This window comes from Papilio polytes, unplaced genomic scaffold (assembly GCF_000836215.1).
Source record: "Papilio polytes unplaced genomic scaffold, Ppol_1.0 DF822289.1, whole genome shotgun sequence".
Taxonomy (NCBI): Eukaryota; Metazoa; Arthropoda; class Insecta; order Lepidoptera; family Papilionidae; genus Papilio; species Papilio polytes.
This window is the reverse complement of record NW_013526915.1, coordinates 595,926-613,649: the sequence shown is the minus strand read 5'-3', so window position 1 is coordinate 613,649 and position 17,724 is coordinate 595,926. Positions and strand designations below refer to the sequence as shown.

The following is a 17,724-nucleotide window of genomic DNA, read 5'->3' as shown; positions in this document are numbered from 1 at the left end:
TCTTTAATAAGATTTTAATCAGTCGGTTACGAAAGTTTCATGCGGTTGGTGGGCGATTAGTAGTATCTAAAAATGATATGTTGTCTGTCTATGATTGAGCTAGTTCTAAAAAAGGCTGTCAAATGCACACACTAGTATTTTGCAGTTATTAAAATTGTCACGAAGTTCGTCTACTTCATAATATAGGTATGGATGGAGATTTTTATGTATACTTACTCTGGATAACCAAGTCATCACGTCGTGATACATTGTTGAGTATGTTATTGTAAATACGTGCTTCAATATCAAAGATTACAGTTTGTATTTTTTTTTATTAGTAATGTTACAATCTATGAGGACATTTATTCAAATAAGATTAAACATTGCTCGTTCTGCACCTTTTTCCTCATTCGAAATTACAAGTTCAAGTAGCCTATGTGTTCTTCCAGACTATCCTCTACATCTATGACAAATTTCATCGAAATCCTTCCAGCCGTTTAGGCTACAAACATCCATCCATCCGTCCATCCATCCATCTAAACTTTCGCATTTATAATATTAGTAAGATTATTTATTGTAAAAAAAGTTTTTTGGAAGACCAAAGTCATTGTTTTTTTAATTTTCTTGAAATTCCTTTTTTCGTGAACTGAGATTATTGCGTGTTAAAATATTATTTTAGTTTCGTGGCGATATGTCAATGACAACACATGTCATGCCCTACATCAGACTTGAACTCACGTTCACTTTTGTACTCGTTACAAGAAGGCTTCAGTTACGCGAATTAGACCTATTACTTGTAGATTATATGTTATTACGATTATATGTCTGATAATTATTTCAAATCAATTCGGTCCTTCGTCAAAGAAATACTTCATTCATTTTAAGTAATAGCCATCGATAATAATTTAGAACGTTAAAACGCAAGCAACGTTCTTTTTAGGGAACTACCCAGAGAGTTTTCTATAATATTCTACTAAAATTTAACTAGTAATCAATGGTCGAAAGATGCATCGTAAGCAAAATGCAAGCAACTTAGTTTTAGCTTCCTATTGTATTAGCGAAAGTTTTAAATAAAATAAATAAACAGTGACTAAAATAGTAGTAGTTACCTCTAAAATAAATCTAGTACATTAAACAAATGATTAGCTTTGTTTAAAAAGGTACAGGTCTCCGTTTTTTCGTATTTAATGTCGTGTGTCACTGACACTATAACCTTCCTTCGATCCAACGCAATTAGTACGCTAGTAGAACATTGAACTATATTGAATAAATAACTATATTGGATTTACTTAGTGCAATTATAAATACTAACAATTTAATAAAACAAAGTTGTTTCACAGGGTGTACATGTAATGGAAAAAAAATAGCTTTAATTTTTATAACATGCTAACGTAAAAGATTCCTAAGTTTAAAATTCTCTACCAATAAATTAATTTTAGTAATTCATTCGAGATATTATTTCTCGATGTCTAGACGCCTAAATGTGAATGCAACATACATAATTAAGGTTTAATCTAACTTTGGCAATGAATTATGCAGTCATATGACTCGCTTTCTAGTTCAATAAAAAATAAAACAACAACTGAAACTAATATATTAAACAAATAAATTATTTATTACATTATATTATTTCAAATAACTTAATAATATTGATAAAATCCACACATAAATAACACTTAATACTAACAGTTAATCGACATAGTGGCACATTTTCACATTTACTATAATCACTATTTTATTTTCATAATATTTAACATATAAATATTTAAACTTCAAACATTGTCCTCATTCACTCCTTCCTCTTCTTTAGATTTAGTTTGGGTCATTTCGTTGGTAACTATATCTAACGAACCATTCTTAGTAAGTCCACACCATGAGAGAACTTTTCTATAAGCATCCTTCTTTTTAACACAATAAGCTATTATCATTGTCAATATCACAAATATGATTATAGCACCTATAATTATGGGCGGATTCTTGTCCATATCTTCAGTAAGGTTTGCAAGTTTTTCATTTTCTTTGCGCAGATATTGGCTGAGTGGAGCGAAATATTGTAACAAACCGGCAGTAGATAGGTCTGTTTCACCAGTTATAGCTTCTAATACAGTCCTCCAATCTACGCCAGCTCCTAACGACATCCCATTGCTGAAAAACAAACAACATTATTTTAAACACTAGCTATTGCTTGCGATTGTGTCACTGTAAAAATTAAAAATAGTAATAAATGTAGCCTATCTTATTAACCGCTTTTATATAACTTTTAACTGTCGTGGTTTTTACAAATATAATGTTCGTAAGATACAGGTTTCTTACCACGATTTGATTGTTTTAGCTCTATATTTCGGCACATACCGGCACAACGCTAATCGGGAGCTAAAACAATCCAATCGTGGTAAGAAACCCGTATCTTACGAACATTATAAGTGTAGCTTTCATTGGTGAAAGAATATTTGAAATCGCCCCAGTAGCTTTTGAGTAATTATACATACAAAAATACATACAAAATACATACAAAAATAGAAATGTTTCCTCTTTAGATGGTATAGATTAAAAAATACATAAAAGTTATCTAATACAAAGATTCCATTAAATAAATAAAATAAAAAAATAAAACACAATTTATTGACCAAAAGAAAATTAAAAAACACAACTTTATTACATAAATTGTCGTTCATCTTAATGAGTACAAATAAGTTAGGATTTGAGATTAATGTTGCTTTTTGGCAAAACATCCTGTATATTTTAGCATGGATTTAAAACAAAGGTGCTCGTATGTTCTAGCCTTCACATCAACGGTTAACAACCCAAACGTATGTGGAATTGAATAATAATTAGTGAGCAAGGATACCTGAGGAGTTTTCCTGCTTCCTTTACGTCGCGTAAGGAACAGTTATGTAGAGGTCCGGTGTGGTTCGCCTTCTTGCACAGTGATGACAGGATTTGGAACTCCAACACGTGTGATACGAGATATCTATGAAATAAATATACGAATAATGTAGAACACAGTTTCTTTAATTTATGACGTCGTTGATTTTCTCAAGGAACATAGTAAAATTCCTTTTTTAAAAGGTTATGGTAATCTGAATTTTAAAAAATACTCAATGGGTCTTAGTAAATAAAAAACAAAATTGTCATTCCTTAGCCACTATCCGAGGATCTGTAATTTATAAATCACTGAACTTACGATTTTATTATCAAAATCCTAAATCAGATTATATTGAAAAACATTTCAGCATTTACTAAACATATTAGCATTTACTGAATGTTTCTTACGTAATATATTGAACATGGGAAACAACATGATACTTCGCAGCGGGATCCAGGTCGCTCTCATTCCTCGGCACAGGTGGTGATATCCCCGTCTCGTTAACTCTGCAATAACATTTAAAAAGTTAAGAGGTCATTGACATTTATTGTTGTCAATGGAGCTTAGATCACTTGTAGATATTGATTCTCTCAGAGATGGAGTAAATATTTATGTACAACTAGCTTTCGCCCGCGACTCCGTCCGCGTGAAGTAAAAAAATATAAAAGTGAGTAGCCTATGTTTTTTCAGACTTCCAGTCATCTTCTACTTCTATGCTAAATTTCATCGAAAACTGTGCAGCCTTTACCTTTCGTATTGATTTATACGTTTGTATTTATACAGATGTGTTTGGCCGAAGTAAGAAGTAATGTATTGTAATTATTTTTACATACGGATGGTGGTTTATGCATTACTTTAACATTTGTTTAGCTACTACAACTTGTTTACTAATTAAAAAGATTTTTTTGCAAAAATAATCTATCTTTTATGACATTCATCTTGAAAACTGCTAATCACCGCAACGGGACTATTTATTACTTAACAACTACGCTTTCGTAACTTAGTTACGCTTGGCATATGTTTTGCAATGTTAAGACAAACTTGCATACGTTTAAAACAAAAGATAATATATATTCATAAAAAAGCTTTTAATTTTTATAGAGGTTTTATTAAATATTATAAAAATAGCTTGTTCTCGTTTGATAAAACGATAACTACATTTTTTCTTTTATTAAGATTTTGTCCTTGTAATGTATTATTTACTCGCTGTTTTGTTGATATTTAGGTCTTTCTCCGTTCACTTGTGACCGCTTATTAGTTGTGATTCGACCAAAAATCATATTCAAATTATTTTTAAGTATAACTACCATTATCCATTTAGACATATTAAAGCAATTTCCTTACAAATGTGTAGAACGTTATTAAGTGTAGCTTTTCCCCGCGACTTTGACCTTAAAGAAGGTAGGTAGCCTATGTATTCTTCCCGACTATGGTCTACATGTTTATCGAGATCCATCACGCTGTTTTGGAAATCCTTAGTAACAAACATCCATCCATACAAACTTTCGAATTTATACTGGTAAGATAACTTTAATGATGATATCAAGTTTTCTTTCACTAAGCTCGGTAGCTGAGTAAGATAGATAACAAACTTGTTCATAAATTGTCTTCACCCAGATAGTAGAGTATTCCAAGAACTATTTGAAATATTCACTTTTATTTTTATACCAAACAGTGAAGTCATGTAAAGTGAAAGATAATCTGAGTGTACACATCACCTGTAATATTTGAATCTACATTTATCATACTTTTATGATGACTGTCTCATATTTACAAAAATACAATATAATTGCGTGACTCCATACAATCTGTACAACAGATGTTTCAAAGAAATCGTTGAAAAACCCAGTAATTATGTCCCAGACAATTTTATATAATCCGTTAGTTACAACATAAAGTTAACTGTCATTGCAAAATCAATATATACATTCTCCTTTCAATTGCTTTGTTCGTTACGTATACTAAGAGCTGGCGCACACTTTTGACTAAACTTTCGCACAATTATTGTGCGATTGTCGATTGTTTTGCAGTCAATTTAACTATTAAGTTGTTCAATTAAACATAGAGTAGTGTGTGCACCTACACATAGGACCATAGGAATCAAAGCGAGACGGAACAGTTCTACGATAATTTAGTTATAGGTGAGCGCGTGCTCTAGGGGTATATCACGAAATTTTGCGATACTTTATCGTAATGTAACTTTGTATTGTACCCTCGATGGGGGCGCTGCAGAAATATAATACTAACTATATCAATGGCGTTACAAATATCTCGCAAATGTTCCTGCTAGTCCTCCGGTTAGTTAAATGACGATTGCGCTGAGAAATCTTACCCAAACCGTTAGTAAAGCCGGCCCTGTACGATACTGTTAACTACAGTTGTCGCTAAGTAAACTGTTACTATCCAGTAAATATTCCATGTGATTTATAAATACATCTTGCAGTTTTTTAAATGCATACTAAGAATCAGAAACACGGAAGCAAATTGACATTTACCGACTTGTTATCCTTTAATGACCGAAGAACAAGACTTACTGTCAATTCAATTTAATTTTTTCTATTCAAGTAAAATGTGTTCGCGTAAAACAAATCTAAAATACCTGAGGTCCCACCAATGCTGATTCCAGTTCTTAAGACTTGAATTCGCGAATATGTCCCAGCGCCATCTATCAAGGACGTACGCATATGCGACTAAGGGTAGTTTCTCTAGAGCCAGCCAGAGTAGATGGTTGAGTTCAGCATGAGGCCCTGTGGTGACCTGCGCCAGGTTTAAGGTGTGCAGGTGAGCTGGTGACGTCAGTTGCACAGCCACGATGTCCGAGATCGCGTCATGGAACGCTGTAAGTTAACCGACCGTTAACCGCGCGAATTTGCAATTAAAAAATGTAATTAATACAATGGGTAAGATTATGTAACAAAGATTGTTTCTGCGATGTTTATTTGTGATTCAAGCATTTGCAACTTTACACGTTGAGTTCTTTATAACTGAATTCCCGGAAAAAAAGACAAAAGTCTTAAAATCCCACATTTTTTTGATGATCATCACATTCGCGACATTGGATGTTTTAAAAATATAAATAAATTACATAAATGACAAAGAGGAAAATCATAAATAATGCTCCGTGATCATAAATGCACGATGTTTTAAAATTCAAATATCAAAGACATCCGTAAACATAAGTTATCCATTCCCTTTCATTTATACATCTTCAGTTAACAAGGAAATGCAAATGATTCCTTATCTCAATCAAGGTCGATACTATAGTTTTTATTTCATTACGTCATCGGTTAAATAAGAAGTCTGATACTTCCTCCTGTTATTAGTAAAAAAAATACCAGGAATACGAAATACAACTACCCTTGTTACAATTACTAGAAAACCACACGTTAGGGAGTACTTCTATATCTCTAGGTTCTGTTCAGCTTTTGTATTCTCCAGAGCAATGTTTTCTTTTTTTCGTACAATATCAGTATAAAATTTGAAAGGCAATATACCTGGGTTAGGTCCATCTCTATAAAGTGGCTGCAACTGACGGTAATGTTTGAAGTACTGAACGTGGCCCAGCAACCTCGCCGCACGCGACAGACCCACGCTCACGTCCGTGAGGTTCTCACCACACCATTTTATCCTGACAACAAACTAGATTAAGAGCAAGCACACACTTTTGACGAAACTATCGAACAACATTTGTGCGATTGTCGATTGTTTCGCAGCCAATTCAATTGTTCAACTAAAAATTGAGTTGTGTCCACACCTCCATATAAGCTCATAGTAATCAAAGTGCGACAAAACAGTTATGCGATAGTTCATTTTCAGAAATGTCCAAGCTGTTAAGCGATTACTATAAAGGTATCATCCCTTATAGCAAATACTTCTGGGATATTAAAAAGTGAATATGCAATTGTTCCAACCTCCTTGTACAAAACGTGTTCGAAATAAACCCTGAATAAATACGTTTATTTTAATAATGACCAAATTTGTATAGTAGTTGGTGATTAACTGTTAGGGTCATGCGATTTTCCTTATCAGTCATTTGGCCTAATTAGATTTACAAGCGTCTGTTTAATTCAGTTCGCGAATCTATTGACCTCAAATAGGAAACCATAAAAATGTTTCCTTAATGTCTTTGATGAGAGTAAAACCATTAATTAGCATTTTATCGAAAGTATTTAATAATGTTAATAAGTGAAAGCTTATTTCTTTTCTCTTTAAAAGTATCTACAACGATTTAAGACATATAAAATACTCATTTACTTGTAATTTACTCCATCGCACATGTCGTGGCTTGAAGGTAGACAGTTAGCTGAAGTTGCAGTTTCTCGTATATCTTGATACGCTTGTCGGGCGCTATCAAAACCAAGGGACTGATGGAACCTGTCGACTGCATCAAAAAGATCCTTTGCTTGCAGAATTTTACTGTTTATTGCCGTCGGTCTTGGAATATCAGGGTAGATTGCAACTTTATTGTACACCGCTTGCCATTCTTGCGCCCATAAGTTGCCTGGAATGAAAAAATAGTATTTTTAATTTAACAAATTTGCTGAAAATTTCCACCAGGCGCTAACTTTTCTTAATTTTCCTAAGTTTTAAAACTAATAAACAGTAACGAAGATTTTTAAAGCTATGACGTTAGAGTTTTAGTCAAGGAGAAGTTTGCAACTTCTGTATAGTATAGATAAAAAGAGTAAATATTGATATTACTAGTTCAAACATTATGATCGCTAGACAATGGGTCAGGTCGCGTATCTCTTAAAAACTTTAGGTCATCATTATCGCCTAGGATTTCAGCAAAATATTTATGTTTATACTTGTACTCATAGATACAATGTGTAAACAGCAGAATGAGTGTATTGTATAGCATTCCTTAGGTATTAAATAAGGCTATTTATTTACTTAAGGAATAAAACATTTATAAATTAATCATTTAGGTCTTAATGACATATCCTTACCTAGTACATGTGCAGGTATCGTCTTTTCCTTTTTAGAGAGTTCAGATTTGAAATACTTCTTCAATTTTATCCTCACATAAGTATGTAATAATTTGTATAAAGGTTTAATTTCTGACCAAAGTCTATTAACCGTTTCTTCAAAATGGTCATCTTCGAATGTATATCTCCACATATCGCCAGCATCAGTGAAGTTTTCTGATTGCGCTACATTATTCATTCTTGTAACATAATCATTAAAAGTTGGACGTATTTGTTTTCCAGTGCCATCTCTGAAGGCTTTCCAATAGTACAATAATTCTTTCGTGTCATTATTTCTTTTGAAGACCGCAATAACATCTGCAAATTGTACAAGCATTTTAAAAGACAAAAAATAAAGTGAATACAATATAATCACAGTAGTAGTAATAGAAATAATATACAGTTATTTTTAAAAAACAGTGAAAACGATAACCTACCACTCATAGAACGTATTGATTCGTCTACATTACAATTAGTTGCGTTATAAGCACATACTGTTACTCGACTCCAAATCCGTTGCATTGTGTCTATTTCCTCTCTTTGCTGCAAAAGTAAGCAAATCATAAAGATTCAATGAAATGTTTCGTCATAATATTTACCGACTGCATACAATCACAATTCATTCGTACTTTGCTTTGCGGCATTTGCACGTTGGTCCCCCTCTCTTTGATAATTCGAAGCTTCCTCTTCAATTTCGGGTCGTTCAGTAATTGCCAATCGTTCAAATATTTCTTTTTCAGCATGTTCCAATATTGTTTCTTTATTTCGTCTTCTTCTGCGGCTATTAATATCTAATGGAAATGTTACAATATATACATTATATATACTTATATAGTCATGATAATATTACTTAAAAGCATACATGTTATTGCTAGTAATAAATCTGTGAACCTTTTTTAAAATCAGTTAATCATCAGCTAACTAGCTGCTAGTGTGTCACCCAAAATAAGAATAATAATAATAAGTTACTTACCATTTTATTCTTTTTACTTTCATTAGTAATATCTGTAACATATGACCATAACGCTTCCTGTGACGTTTTACAAACGTCAAGGCTCAATTTATCCATTTCCTCCATAAAATTATCGAGCGTCATATTCTCCTTGTCTAATTCATCGATTTGAAATTTAAAATTATCTTCTTCCTCATTTTTCTGGATAACGGCATTTGGATCTAGAATTGTTCTCATAGCATCTACTAGATATTTCTTGTCTTTAACTTCTTCCCCATCTGTGTCTACTTCATGGCCACTTTCATCAGATTGTTCCAATGTTTTGTTAACTTTTATCAAATTCTTTTCATCCGCCGACATCTCTGATGTAGGATTTGTTGGGTATTGCACGGCAAATGATATCGACATTGTAACAATTATACATGTAATTTGCTAAAAACAAGTAAATTATTGATAGTTGTAGAGCTTTTTATGACATTTTAATACAAAGTCTTAATTTTTTACTTGTAATGTAAAACGAACTTTGAAATCAGTTGCATTGAGTTGAAATTATTTTTACCAGTCTAACTTATGAGTGACTGTTCCACATAAATTTCAACAAAACCAAATGGTACACTAGTATGTGTACAATATTGGATGAAATCTATGAAGTTTTCACTTCACTATTACAGGTACAAGATACCTTAGTACATTTAGTACGTGACTAGAAACACGACAGCTGCTAATATAACAACTAGTCTAGTATCATGACAATGTAAGCTGGGACAAAGGTACTTATTAAATAATGATCGCATCCTGACCACGGCGGGCTGCGCCTGACTCATTCTGCGGTTAGCAAAGATTTAATAGAGTTTAAACTAATTACTTTTTTTAACGACCACGGTAAGAAGGAGAATAAGCGAATTAGAAGAGATTACGGGTTTATTTGGCTTTTCTCTCGTTCCTTCCATATCTATGCACACAAAAGGTTGCATTGTATTGGTTACAACTTCGAAACTACCTTTCACGGTAGGTAATATTATGTTTATTTGTGTTTTCAATTTTTTTTTACAATCATGTAAGTAAAATTAAGTAAGGTATGCCTAATATTAATTTAAATTTTGACATGTACAAGCACAGACAAAAAAACAAAAATAAATGAATGGAAAAAACATTCGTCGTTTTAATGTTATCAGGGCAAATAAAAATACCTTTACACGATACCACACGCGTATTGTTTCCGAAAAAGTCATTCCGTTCAATCGTTCGCGGTAGCGGTTTCAATTGAATACGACACTTCAATTTTCTTTTCACTATATCGATGTATCTAAATAATTTCACATACAAATACTCACCGTGAGATACATGATTGATAACAGTCCATATAATTACGCAACACTGGTAATATCACATCTAAATAACATCGTAAGTACGTGTTGCTTCCGCAAGCGTTGATACATGAAAGACTTTGAGCACTAACGGTCGATTGTTTGTGAAATCGAGGCACTGTTTAATCGTTTTGTGATGGATTTTTTCAAATCGGAACAATCGTACGGGCGAGATGTTTTGAAAACGTGGGACGTATGGCCGACCCGCGGCGAGCGGCGCGGCGTAGCATTGTGTCTTTAAATGTTTCAGATACAACGCGACAGGACGTTCTCGTGCGAACGGATACCGTACAATGTTTATTACTACCCTTTGTTCCCTCCTATACGCGAGTGATACGCTAATTTGTATACTACAGTCTACCTCATAAATAAGAGCATCTTACTCGATGCGAAGATATTGGAAAATCTCTGTAAATGAGTGAGCAATTTGTGTAAGTAGTGGTGCTAATCCTACCACGTTAGCAACACACACCCACAAATTAATTATTAAATTACAGAGGGTCACCTCCTTTATATTTAACCTTTTTTAATATATTTTTCAGGACACAAATGCCACAAGATATAAAAGTTCAATTAAATTAAAAGATATAAACCAGTGAAATCTGACGATGAAACTTTTTTTTTATTACTAGAACATACATAAATTTTTGCTTTAACAATTCATGAATCTTAAATAATTATGCCCAGAAATTCCAAAGAGAATTCATAAGGAAATGAAACGCTATCGTTAAACCTAAAGAACTTTAATAGGTCATTGATAAGAGTAACAATAAGCTTTTATTACTAATGCAATCTACAAGGCATGTGAAATTGTGTTATAAGCGTGTATGCAGTTTATTCTTTCTTTATCATAGATGCCAGTTTGTCTGCGTAACTTTTGTTGATTTCAACATATCCGTAGGGTTCCAACTCTTTTACTGTTCTTTCAAACCAGGGTTTAATGTTACCGTAAGAACTGTAGTCGAAGCCAAAACTCTGAAAAAATAATTAAGTATTATCCAATAACAAATCTTAAATTTAAAACATTTTTTGGATTACTGGCCATTTGTAGATCACTAAATGGTTCTATTATTCTTTTTTATTATAGTATGCAATAATGGAAATCTGTTAATTAACATTGACTTAGCAATACATGTAGTTATTTATCTATATGTTTTATGACCTTTGCTACTGTATTCGAAAAATAACTTATTGTGGAATTTTTCTAACAAAACAATAGTTAAATTCAATTTATAAGAAAGTTAACTACGGCTATGTTTTGGCTTAGACGGATCATATGTTAACTCTGTTCATACGTGTCTAAAAGTGATTTAGTAAATTTCTCTTTGCTGCTCCGTCTGTGTCTGTGAGATTTGCGAAGATTCGTTACGAGATGTTAAACACATCGTAAACTTTCAACTGTACAACATTCGAAAGTGTTAGATGATTCAGTGAGTCATTGATATCTTCATTTACTATTTAACTATGATTACAAATATACGATGTTTAAACATGTATAGTAATAAACAACACTGGTTAATTATCATTATGATTGAATATTTATCAATACTAAAAAAATATAATAGCAATTATTTAGCATACAAAATTATCAAACAATTAGTCCTAGGCGCTTGAATGATTAATCATGTTTGTTGTTGTATAGTAAATTAAATAAAGGTGAATAATTTATCACAAGATCTTCAATCTTATTACCATTTCGATCCAAGTGTTGAAAAACGTTACATCTCTTAAAAAACAATTAACATTTGGCTTATTTCGTTCAGAGATTTCATGAGTTTCATGAGATCTTGTATTTTTTATGTATTTATGTTATTCATATCACCTGTACCCCTTCTTTAATACTTACGTCCAAATTACTCATAGTAACCACTGTGGTAATATCTGCTATAGAAAGTTTGTCTCCGGCGACGAATTGCCGACCTTCCAGCATGGAATTCAACCAGCCAACTGCTTCTTTCAATTTCTCACCTTTTTCTTCATTATATTCTTTTCCGTTAACCATAGGCCACTGGAAAAAATAACTAGAAATGATTTTTTCATCCCACTTATATTTTAAAGTTGAATAAATATGTGTGTTTGAAGTACAAATAGTCGATTAATTTAAAAACTGTGAATTGGTATTTACATTTAAAGTGCAATCTATATCTACAATTTCATAAAATATCAATCAATCAACAGTTTGTTTCGATAGCAACAAATTTATAACATAAACATCAAGATCAAAGATATTTGATTAGATTTACAAACGGAATAATAAAGATACTATCGAGGCATGCTATAATGTCTCCATCTTACCTTATTGTAACAATAGATTCTTCAGGTTTTAGCAAATACTTACATATAATTCCAGAGACTTTTGCAAAAAACTGAAGTCGAAATACAAACGTTGATCAACTATAGCTCGTTGTTGAGGGTCATTTGGGTATAAGGCATCGTCTTTCCCGTATGCGTTTACCAAGTACGCCATTATCGCACGACTATAGAGTAACTTTTATGTTAGTATATATCTATATCTGTACTAATATTATAAAGAGGAAAGATTTGGTTTTTTATATGTATTCGATTCATGTAATAACTACTGGGCCGTTTTTAAAAATCACCATTAGAAAGGTAATTTATCAGTGAGTAACATAGGCTATAATTTTTATTATTTTTTCTTTATTCTAAGGGGACGAAGTCGCGAATAGCTAGTATCCAATCATTTTAATTAATAAAATTACTTAGTGGCCCGTTTGGAAAGTAAAATCAATATAGCATAGACTATACAGTCTCCAAACAGAGAGTGTGACTGTCTATTAGTGGTATTCCCCATTATTAAAAGGAATTTATGTTTCTCTCATGTTCATTATTCTTTGTGTCATTTGTGTATTAAGGAATGTTAAAAAATATCACCTTTCCCATAATATGAAACCATTGTCATCTATCGTAGGTACTGTATGTTGAGGATTCATCTGAAAACAAAAATGCGGGTTTTATTTTAATTTTTAACATTAAATAAACAGCTTCAGTAGCATTATTATGGCAAAAGGAATTTGGTCAAAAAGTAGATCTGCAGTAAGCAATAACACCAACATCAAATTTAAATGGTCTCATGCTATATCATCAATTTTTAGCAATGATATGTTTAAAAGACATGGCATGGCATGGCATGTTGATGATTACTAAACTTTTGTAGTGAATAATTTGCTTTGCAGATAAACATTAGACTTATGCATTTTATCCTAGTTCACGTAATTATCTACGAGTAAATCAATACATTTATTGATAGAGAGTTAAATATTTTCTATTACACATCACATCATGAAAATATTATCATAACTTAAGACTCATCTGAACTGCCATTACTGTTAGACTGTAAATCTGTATTTTTATCGTAAAAATCTAATTTAATAAATAGAAAATGCCACTAACAGGCCACCTTGCAACAATCATTTGAAAAGTAATTTTTCATGGGATGGTTTTGTTGAATTATTTGAATACCAACTTTCGAACTCAGAGTCCCCGTTTACAGGAAACTCTAAACGAAGTAGTATTTCCAGCACACGATTGACTAATCCAACAGCCTTTGTCATCTTCTATACTGAGGGATCGTGATGGAACAAACAGAAATCTCATCCCAACACCACACATTGCAATGTAGGTATCGTAGTTCACCATTCGTCAAACTAACCTTTATAAATTCTGGCGACTTTTGTTCTCCTTCCATGATATTAATCAGTACTAATTCCACTTTCAGTCCTAAAAGTCTTGCGGTCAGAAGAACAGAACGGCACGGAGGAGATACTGGATAATAGTACACTTTTATCGGTTGACTTGGCATCTTACTGCGTTTCGATCGAGCGGCAGCGCTTCTAAAAACATAAAAATATACCAAACTTGAATTTTTCGGTGTGCTCATGTTTATTTTTCATATTTAAGTCATTAATGGCCTGTCCCACCAAATGTAATGGAAAAATCGGATTTCGTTCTTTTATCTGACAGTGAAAGAATTAATGTATTCGGTAAAATAGTTCTTAAGTTTATTCGTTACTTACAAAGCTTTCATCCATGGACATGCAAAAACGTAAACTAGATGTGAAGTCGTAAAACAAAGCATTGTACAATTCTTTTAATGTTGACTTCCTAATTATGCTAAAACGTTGGTAAATTGAACATTCAGGGCTCCAAATGTGTGTGTAGTTCAAGAAATAATTAGAACGATTTTACACATTAACAACTTTCTATTGAAGAGTTACGGACATTGTTTATTGTTAAAAAACGTGCTCATTTATTTTCGATTGTCAGGCGTTTTTCTTTTTTAAATGTTTTTCTTAGTGCCACACCTAAATTTTATAAAGAAATTCTTACCCATTTATATTAAAAACTAGAAGTATAGCTAGGAGCACTAAAAGAGACTTCATTTTAAACTGTCAAGGACTTTCCGACTTTCAGTTACATCTAATATCAATTAGGATTTTCAATGTAAATAGTTTTCAATTCTGTCTTTATTGCTGTTTATTAAATTGCACTTCGTGAGACAAAATAAAATAGAAATTTGAGTCTTTTATGCTAAAATATCTGATCTCAAAATGACGAAACAAATGCCCGCAAACACATTTATACCCTGACATAATAATGGACTATTGTGCTTATAATGTTACGGTGACGGAGATCATGGTAGCCATGAGGGAAATTATGTACGATGATTTGCAAAAAATAGATAAAAGTGACCATTCAAGTAGTGGAATTAAATAGGAAATTACCACTAAAGTGTAGTGTGAATTCTAAATTAAGAGAATTATTTTTTTAAATTGAATTTCGTTCTTCTCATGTTTGTTTCTCTATTTTCTTTATTTTAGTCTATACTGTTTTAGAGAAGAGATTTGATAATTTATGTCACGCATACAAAATATACTGGTGTTAATATTTAGTATGGCTCTTTCTAAACTGGAAACCGCCAATTTTTGACCGACTTCCCAAAAGAAGGAGGTACTCAATTCGTCTGTATTTTTTTTATAATTTAATAAATCAGTCAAATAGTGGCCTGACCCCGTGAAGATGATGATAAAATAAAACACGTACTTGGAAAAAATGTTTATAATTTAACACATGTTTTTAGAACATTGTGTTTTCATGTTATATACAAAATAAAATAATGTTATACATCGTGTTAAGTTGTATAAAGACCGGTATTACTGAACCGTAATACATAATTTTACACAGGCTGGTAACAATATGTAGCCTTGAATAAACAACCATTACATGTAAAGTAGTAAAAATGTATACTAGAAATCTCTTAACTTAGAAATTACTAATAATTGGCACGAAGAAAATTGTACTTAAAACAAATTATTTAGGATTTAAACATATAAAATGACAATTTGTATTGTTTTACATACGAGAATCCTACTCCATATAATGATAAATCAATATTCATAAAATTTGAATTAAGTATAAGTTCAAAATTTGTACTTTAGCCTAAATAGATTTACAATATTCTTTTAACTGTTTACATTTAAATGCTGAAAAATTAATTTCACTTTAATGCTAACACTTAACCGAAATATGGCAAATTTGTCGTAAAATTACATTATTATTGTCCACTTGATTTACTTATCGTCTAACACTTCCACTGTAGACGCACTACTCGCATTATCATGCTGTTTCTCTTCCATTTGATCCATATCTTTATCAACGTCATTTTTCTTCGCATTCACATCGAATACATCTGTTTTGATAGAATTTATACGTTCACGGCTCTCATTCTCAGCACCAACCGGTCCTTCTTGAGTTATTTTAACTTTCTTACTTTTAGTGTTGCCCATTTTTGCGTTGTGAGTTATCACGATCCCATATAACACTGGCACACAACTCAGTGCTATAAACACAAACAAGATAACGCTCGAATCTTTATAATTAAAACGGTTCCATGACACAATGACGTCATCCGATAAAAATGTAACGCGTGCACTGCAAACTAAAATGCAACTGGCACGAAGAGACTTTGTTTAAAACATAAATATAATCACAATACACGATAAGGCGACATTGCCCACCAATGTTAGTGACCGGATGTTTGACATTCGTAACGAGAACAAGATAAATCTAGCATTAAATTCACAGTAAAGTAAAATAACATCTACAGACTCAAAAACATGTAGATGTTTTCAAGCAAGTGTATGTGACTAACACGACAGTTTTACAATATGTACAGAGGTTTAACGTCTGCTTTAGTGAATCATTAAATGACGCATTTATTTAATTTAGCGTCACCCACATGGTAGGTATATTAGTAACGATTTTAAAACAGGACTTGTTTTCATTTTACATGGAATAATTGTCATCATATTCAATTATATCGACATGACAAAGAATTAAATTGAAAAAGCAGCCTCGAAAGATCTCTATTTAACCAATTTTTTTATTTTAAAGTAAGGGGACTTGAAATCAATAAAAGGCGTTGTTAATCTTGTAAATCCTGGTGTTTATTGAATTTTTAAATGCATGTAAATTGTGGCATCTTACAATTATTTCCTTGCCCTCCTTTTTGCGAGAAAACAACAAATCGAGACAATGTTAATAGATACAGAGGCTGGGGTCAAATTCGTGACCCAAAATAATAATTTACATTACAATTGCATTGCAAGGTCTAGTTTAAATATAGGATTATAAAGGACATGAAATATTAATAATTTAATTCCGTTATACACTGAAATTTTAAACTAAAATTTTATTAACAATACTAACCGAATTATAACCTACACCTGTACAAACAACTCTGTTATTTACAAGCGATTTTTACATAAAATGAAGTTTGTTGGTTACGTAGTAAGGATCCGTATAAATGGATACAAATACAACTTATTGAATACGGCCCCTTGCAATTCTACATCTGTTCAGAAATGGGGAAATACCAACTTTTCTGATTATCTATCTAAATGATTTTGCATTATGTAATATTTTTGTAGATATGAACATAAAAACAAATACATTCATTCCTCTTTTTACCACTAATTGCGCTTTAAGAGTATCATCATCCTTCTCTTATCTTACTCCCGTAGGGTCGGCGCAGCAAGTTTTTGTTCTCCAAATAACTATCAAACGCCATCTCAATCATCACTCCCTTCTTGATCATGTCACCTTTCAATCCATCCTTCGCTTTCTGGCCTGTGAGAGTATGTGGGAGCATAATTCGGTAGAGCGCCCTGGGTGATATCCCAACCGCAACCTACCCTGACATCGGTACTGACTACATTATACTGATAACATACATAGCAAGATAGTGTTTACAAAACAATATTGTTTATACGACATAAAGATAACGGACATGCATAAGGTGTCAGCGATCATTAACATTTGATAAAACAAATTATACTGATATACTTTTATTATAACCCTTATAAAAATATAAACAAGGTATTGGCGGCATTCGTTTCACATTGAGTATGAAATTCATATTTTTAAATAACAAATATTTTTGTAAGCCCTTATTCTTTAATTTATTTTAGAAAGTATAACAAATTATAGTGATTGAACTCCTTAAAAAGTTGAGATACTAAAGGCTTGTCCCACCAAATTGTAAATTGTCTGATAGCAATCCAATGTGTAAAATAT

At 32.1% G+C, this 17,724-nt stretch overlaps 2 protein-coding genes across 3 annotated transcripts in view; both read right to left on the bottom strand.

Moving 5' to 3' along the window:
• Window positions 1-1,650: 1,650 nt before the first annotated feature.
• Window positions 1,651-10,325, bottom strand: LOC106106263 (angiotensin-converting enzyme-like). Its single transcript, XM_013286813.1, has 11 exons — window positions 10,099-10,325; window positions 8,786-9,196; window positions 8,442-8,603; window positions 8,250-8,355; window positions 7,795-8,130; window positions 7,100-7,346; window positions 6,340-6,473; window positions 5,445-5,682; window positions 3,253-3,351; window positions 2,828-2,950; window positions 1,651-2,124 (listed from the first exon to the last, which is right to left on the bottom strand). The coding sequence occupies exons 1-11, from the start codon at window positions 10,108-10,110 to the stop codon at window positions 1,752-1,754; spliced, it is 2,241 nt and encodes a 746-aa protein (XP_013142267.1). The 5' UTR covers window positions 10,111-10,325; the 3' UTR covers window positions 1,651-1,751.
• A 548-nt stretch (window positions 10,326-10,873) lies between these two features.
• Window positions 10,874-17,724, bottom strand: part of LOC106106266 (glutathione S-transferase D7-like) — a 144,773-nt gene continuing 137,922 nt past the window's right edge. The window contains exons 1-6 of one of the 2 annotated variants that reach the window (XM_013286817.1): window positions 14,479-14,560; window positions 13,802-13,982; window positions 13,024-13,082; window positions 12,470-12,608; window positions 11,978-12,139; window positions 10,874-11,106 (exon numbers count right to left, since the gene is read on the bottom strand). In XM_013286817.1, the coding sequence (XP_013142271.1) occupies window positions 10,966-11,106; window positions 11,978-12,139; window positions 12,470-12,608; window positions 13,024-13,082; window positions 13,802-13,982; window positions 14,479-14,531 (735 nt within the window). In that variant the 5' untranslated portion in view covers window positions 14,532-14,560 and the 3' untranslated portion in view covers window positions 10,874-10,965. Of the gene's footprint in view, window positions 11,107-11,977; window positions 12,140-12,469; window positions 12,609-13,023; window positions 13,083-13,801; window positions 13,983-14,478; window positions 14,561-17,724 lie in introns of those variants that run through there. The other variant, XM_013286818.1, reaches the window with a different exon arrangement.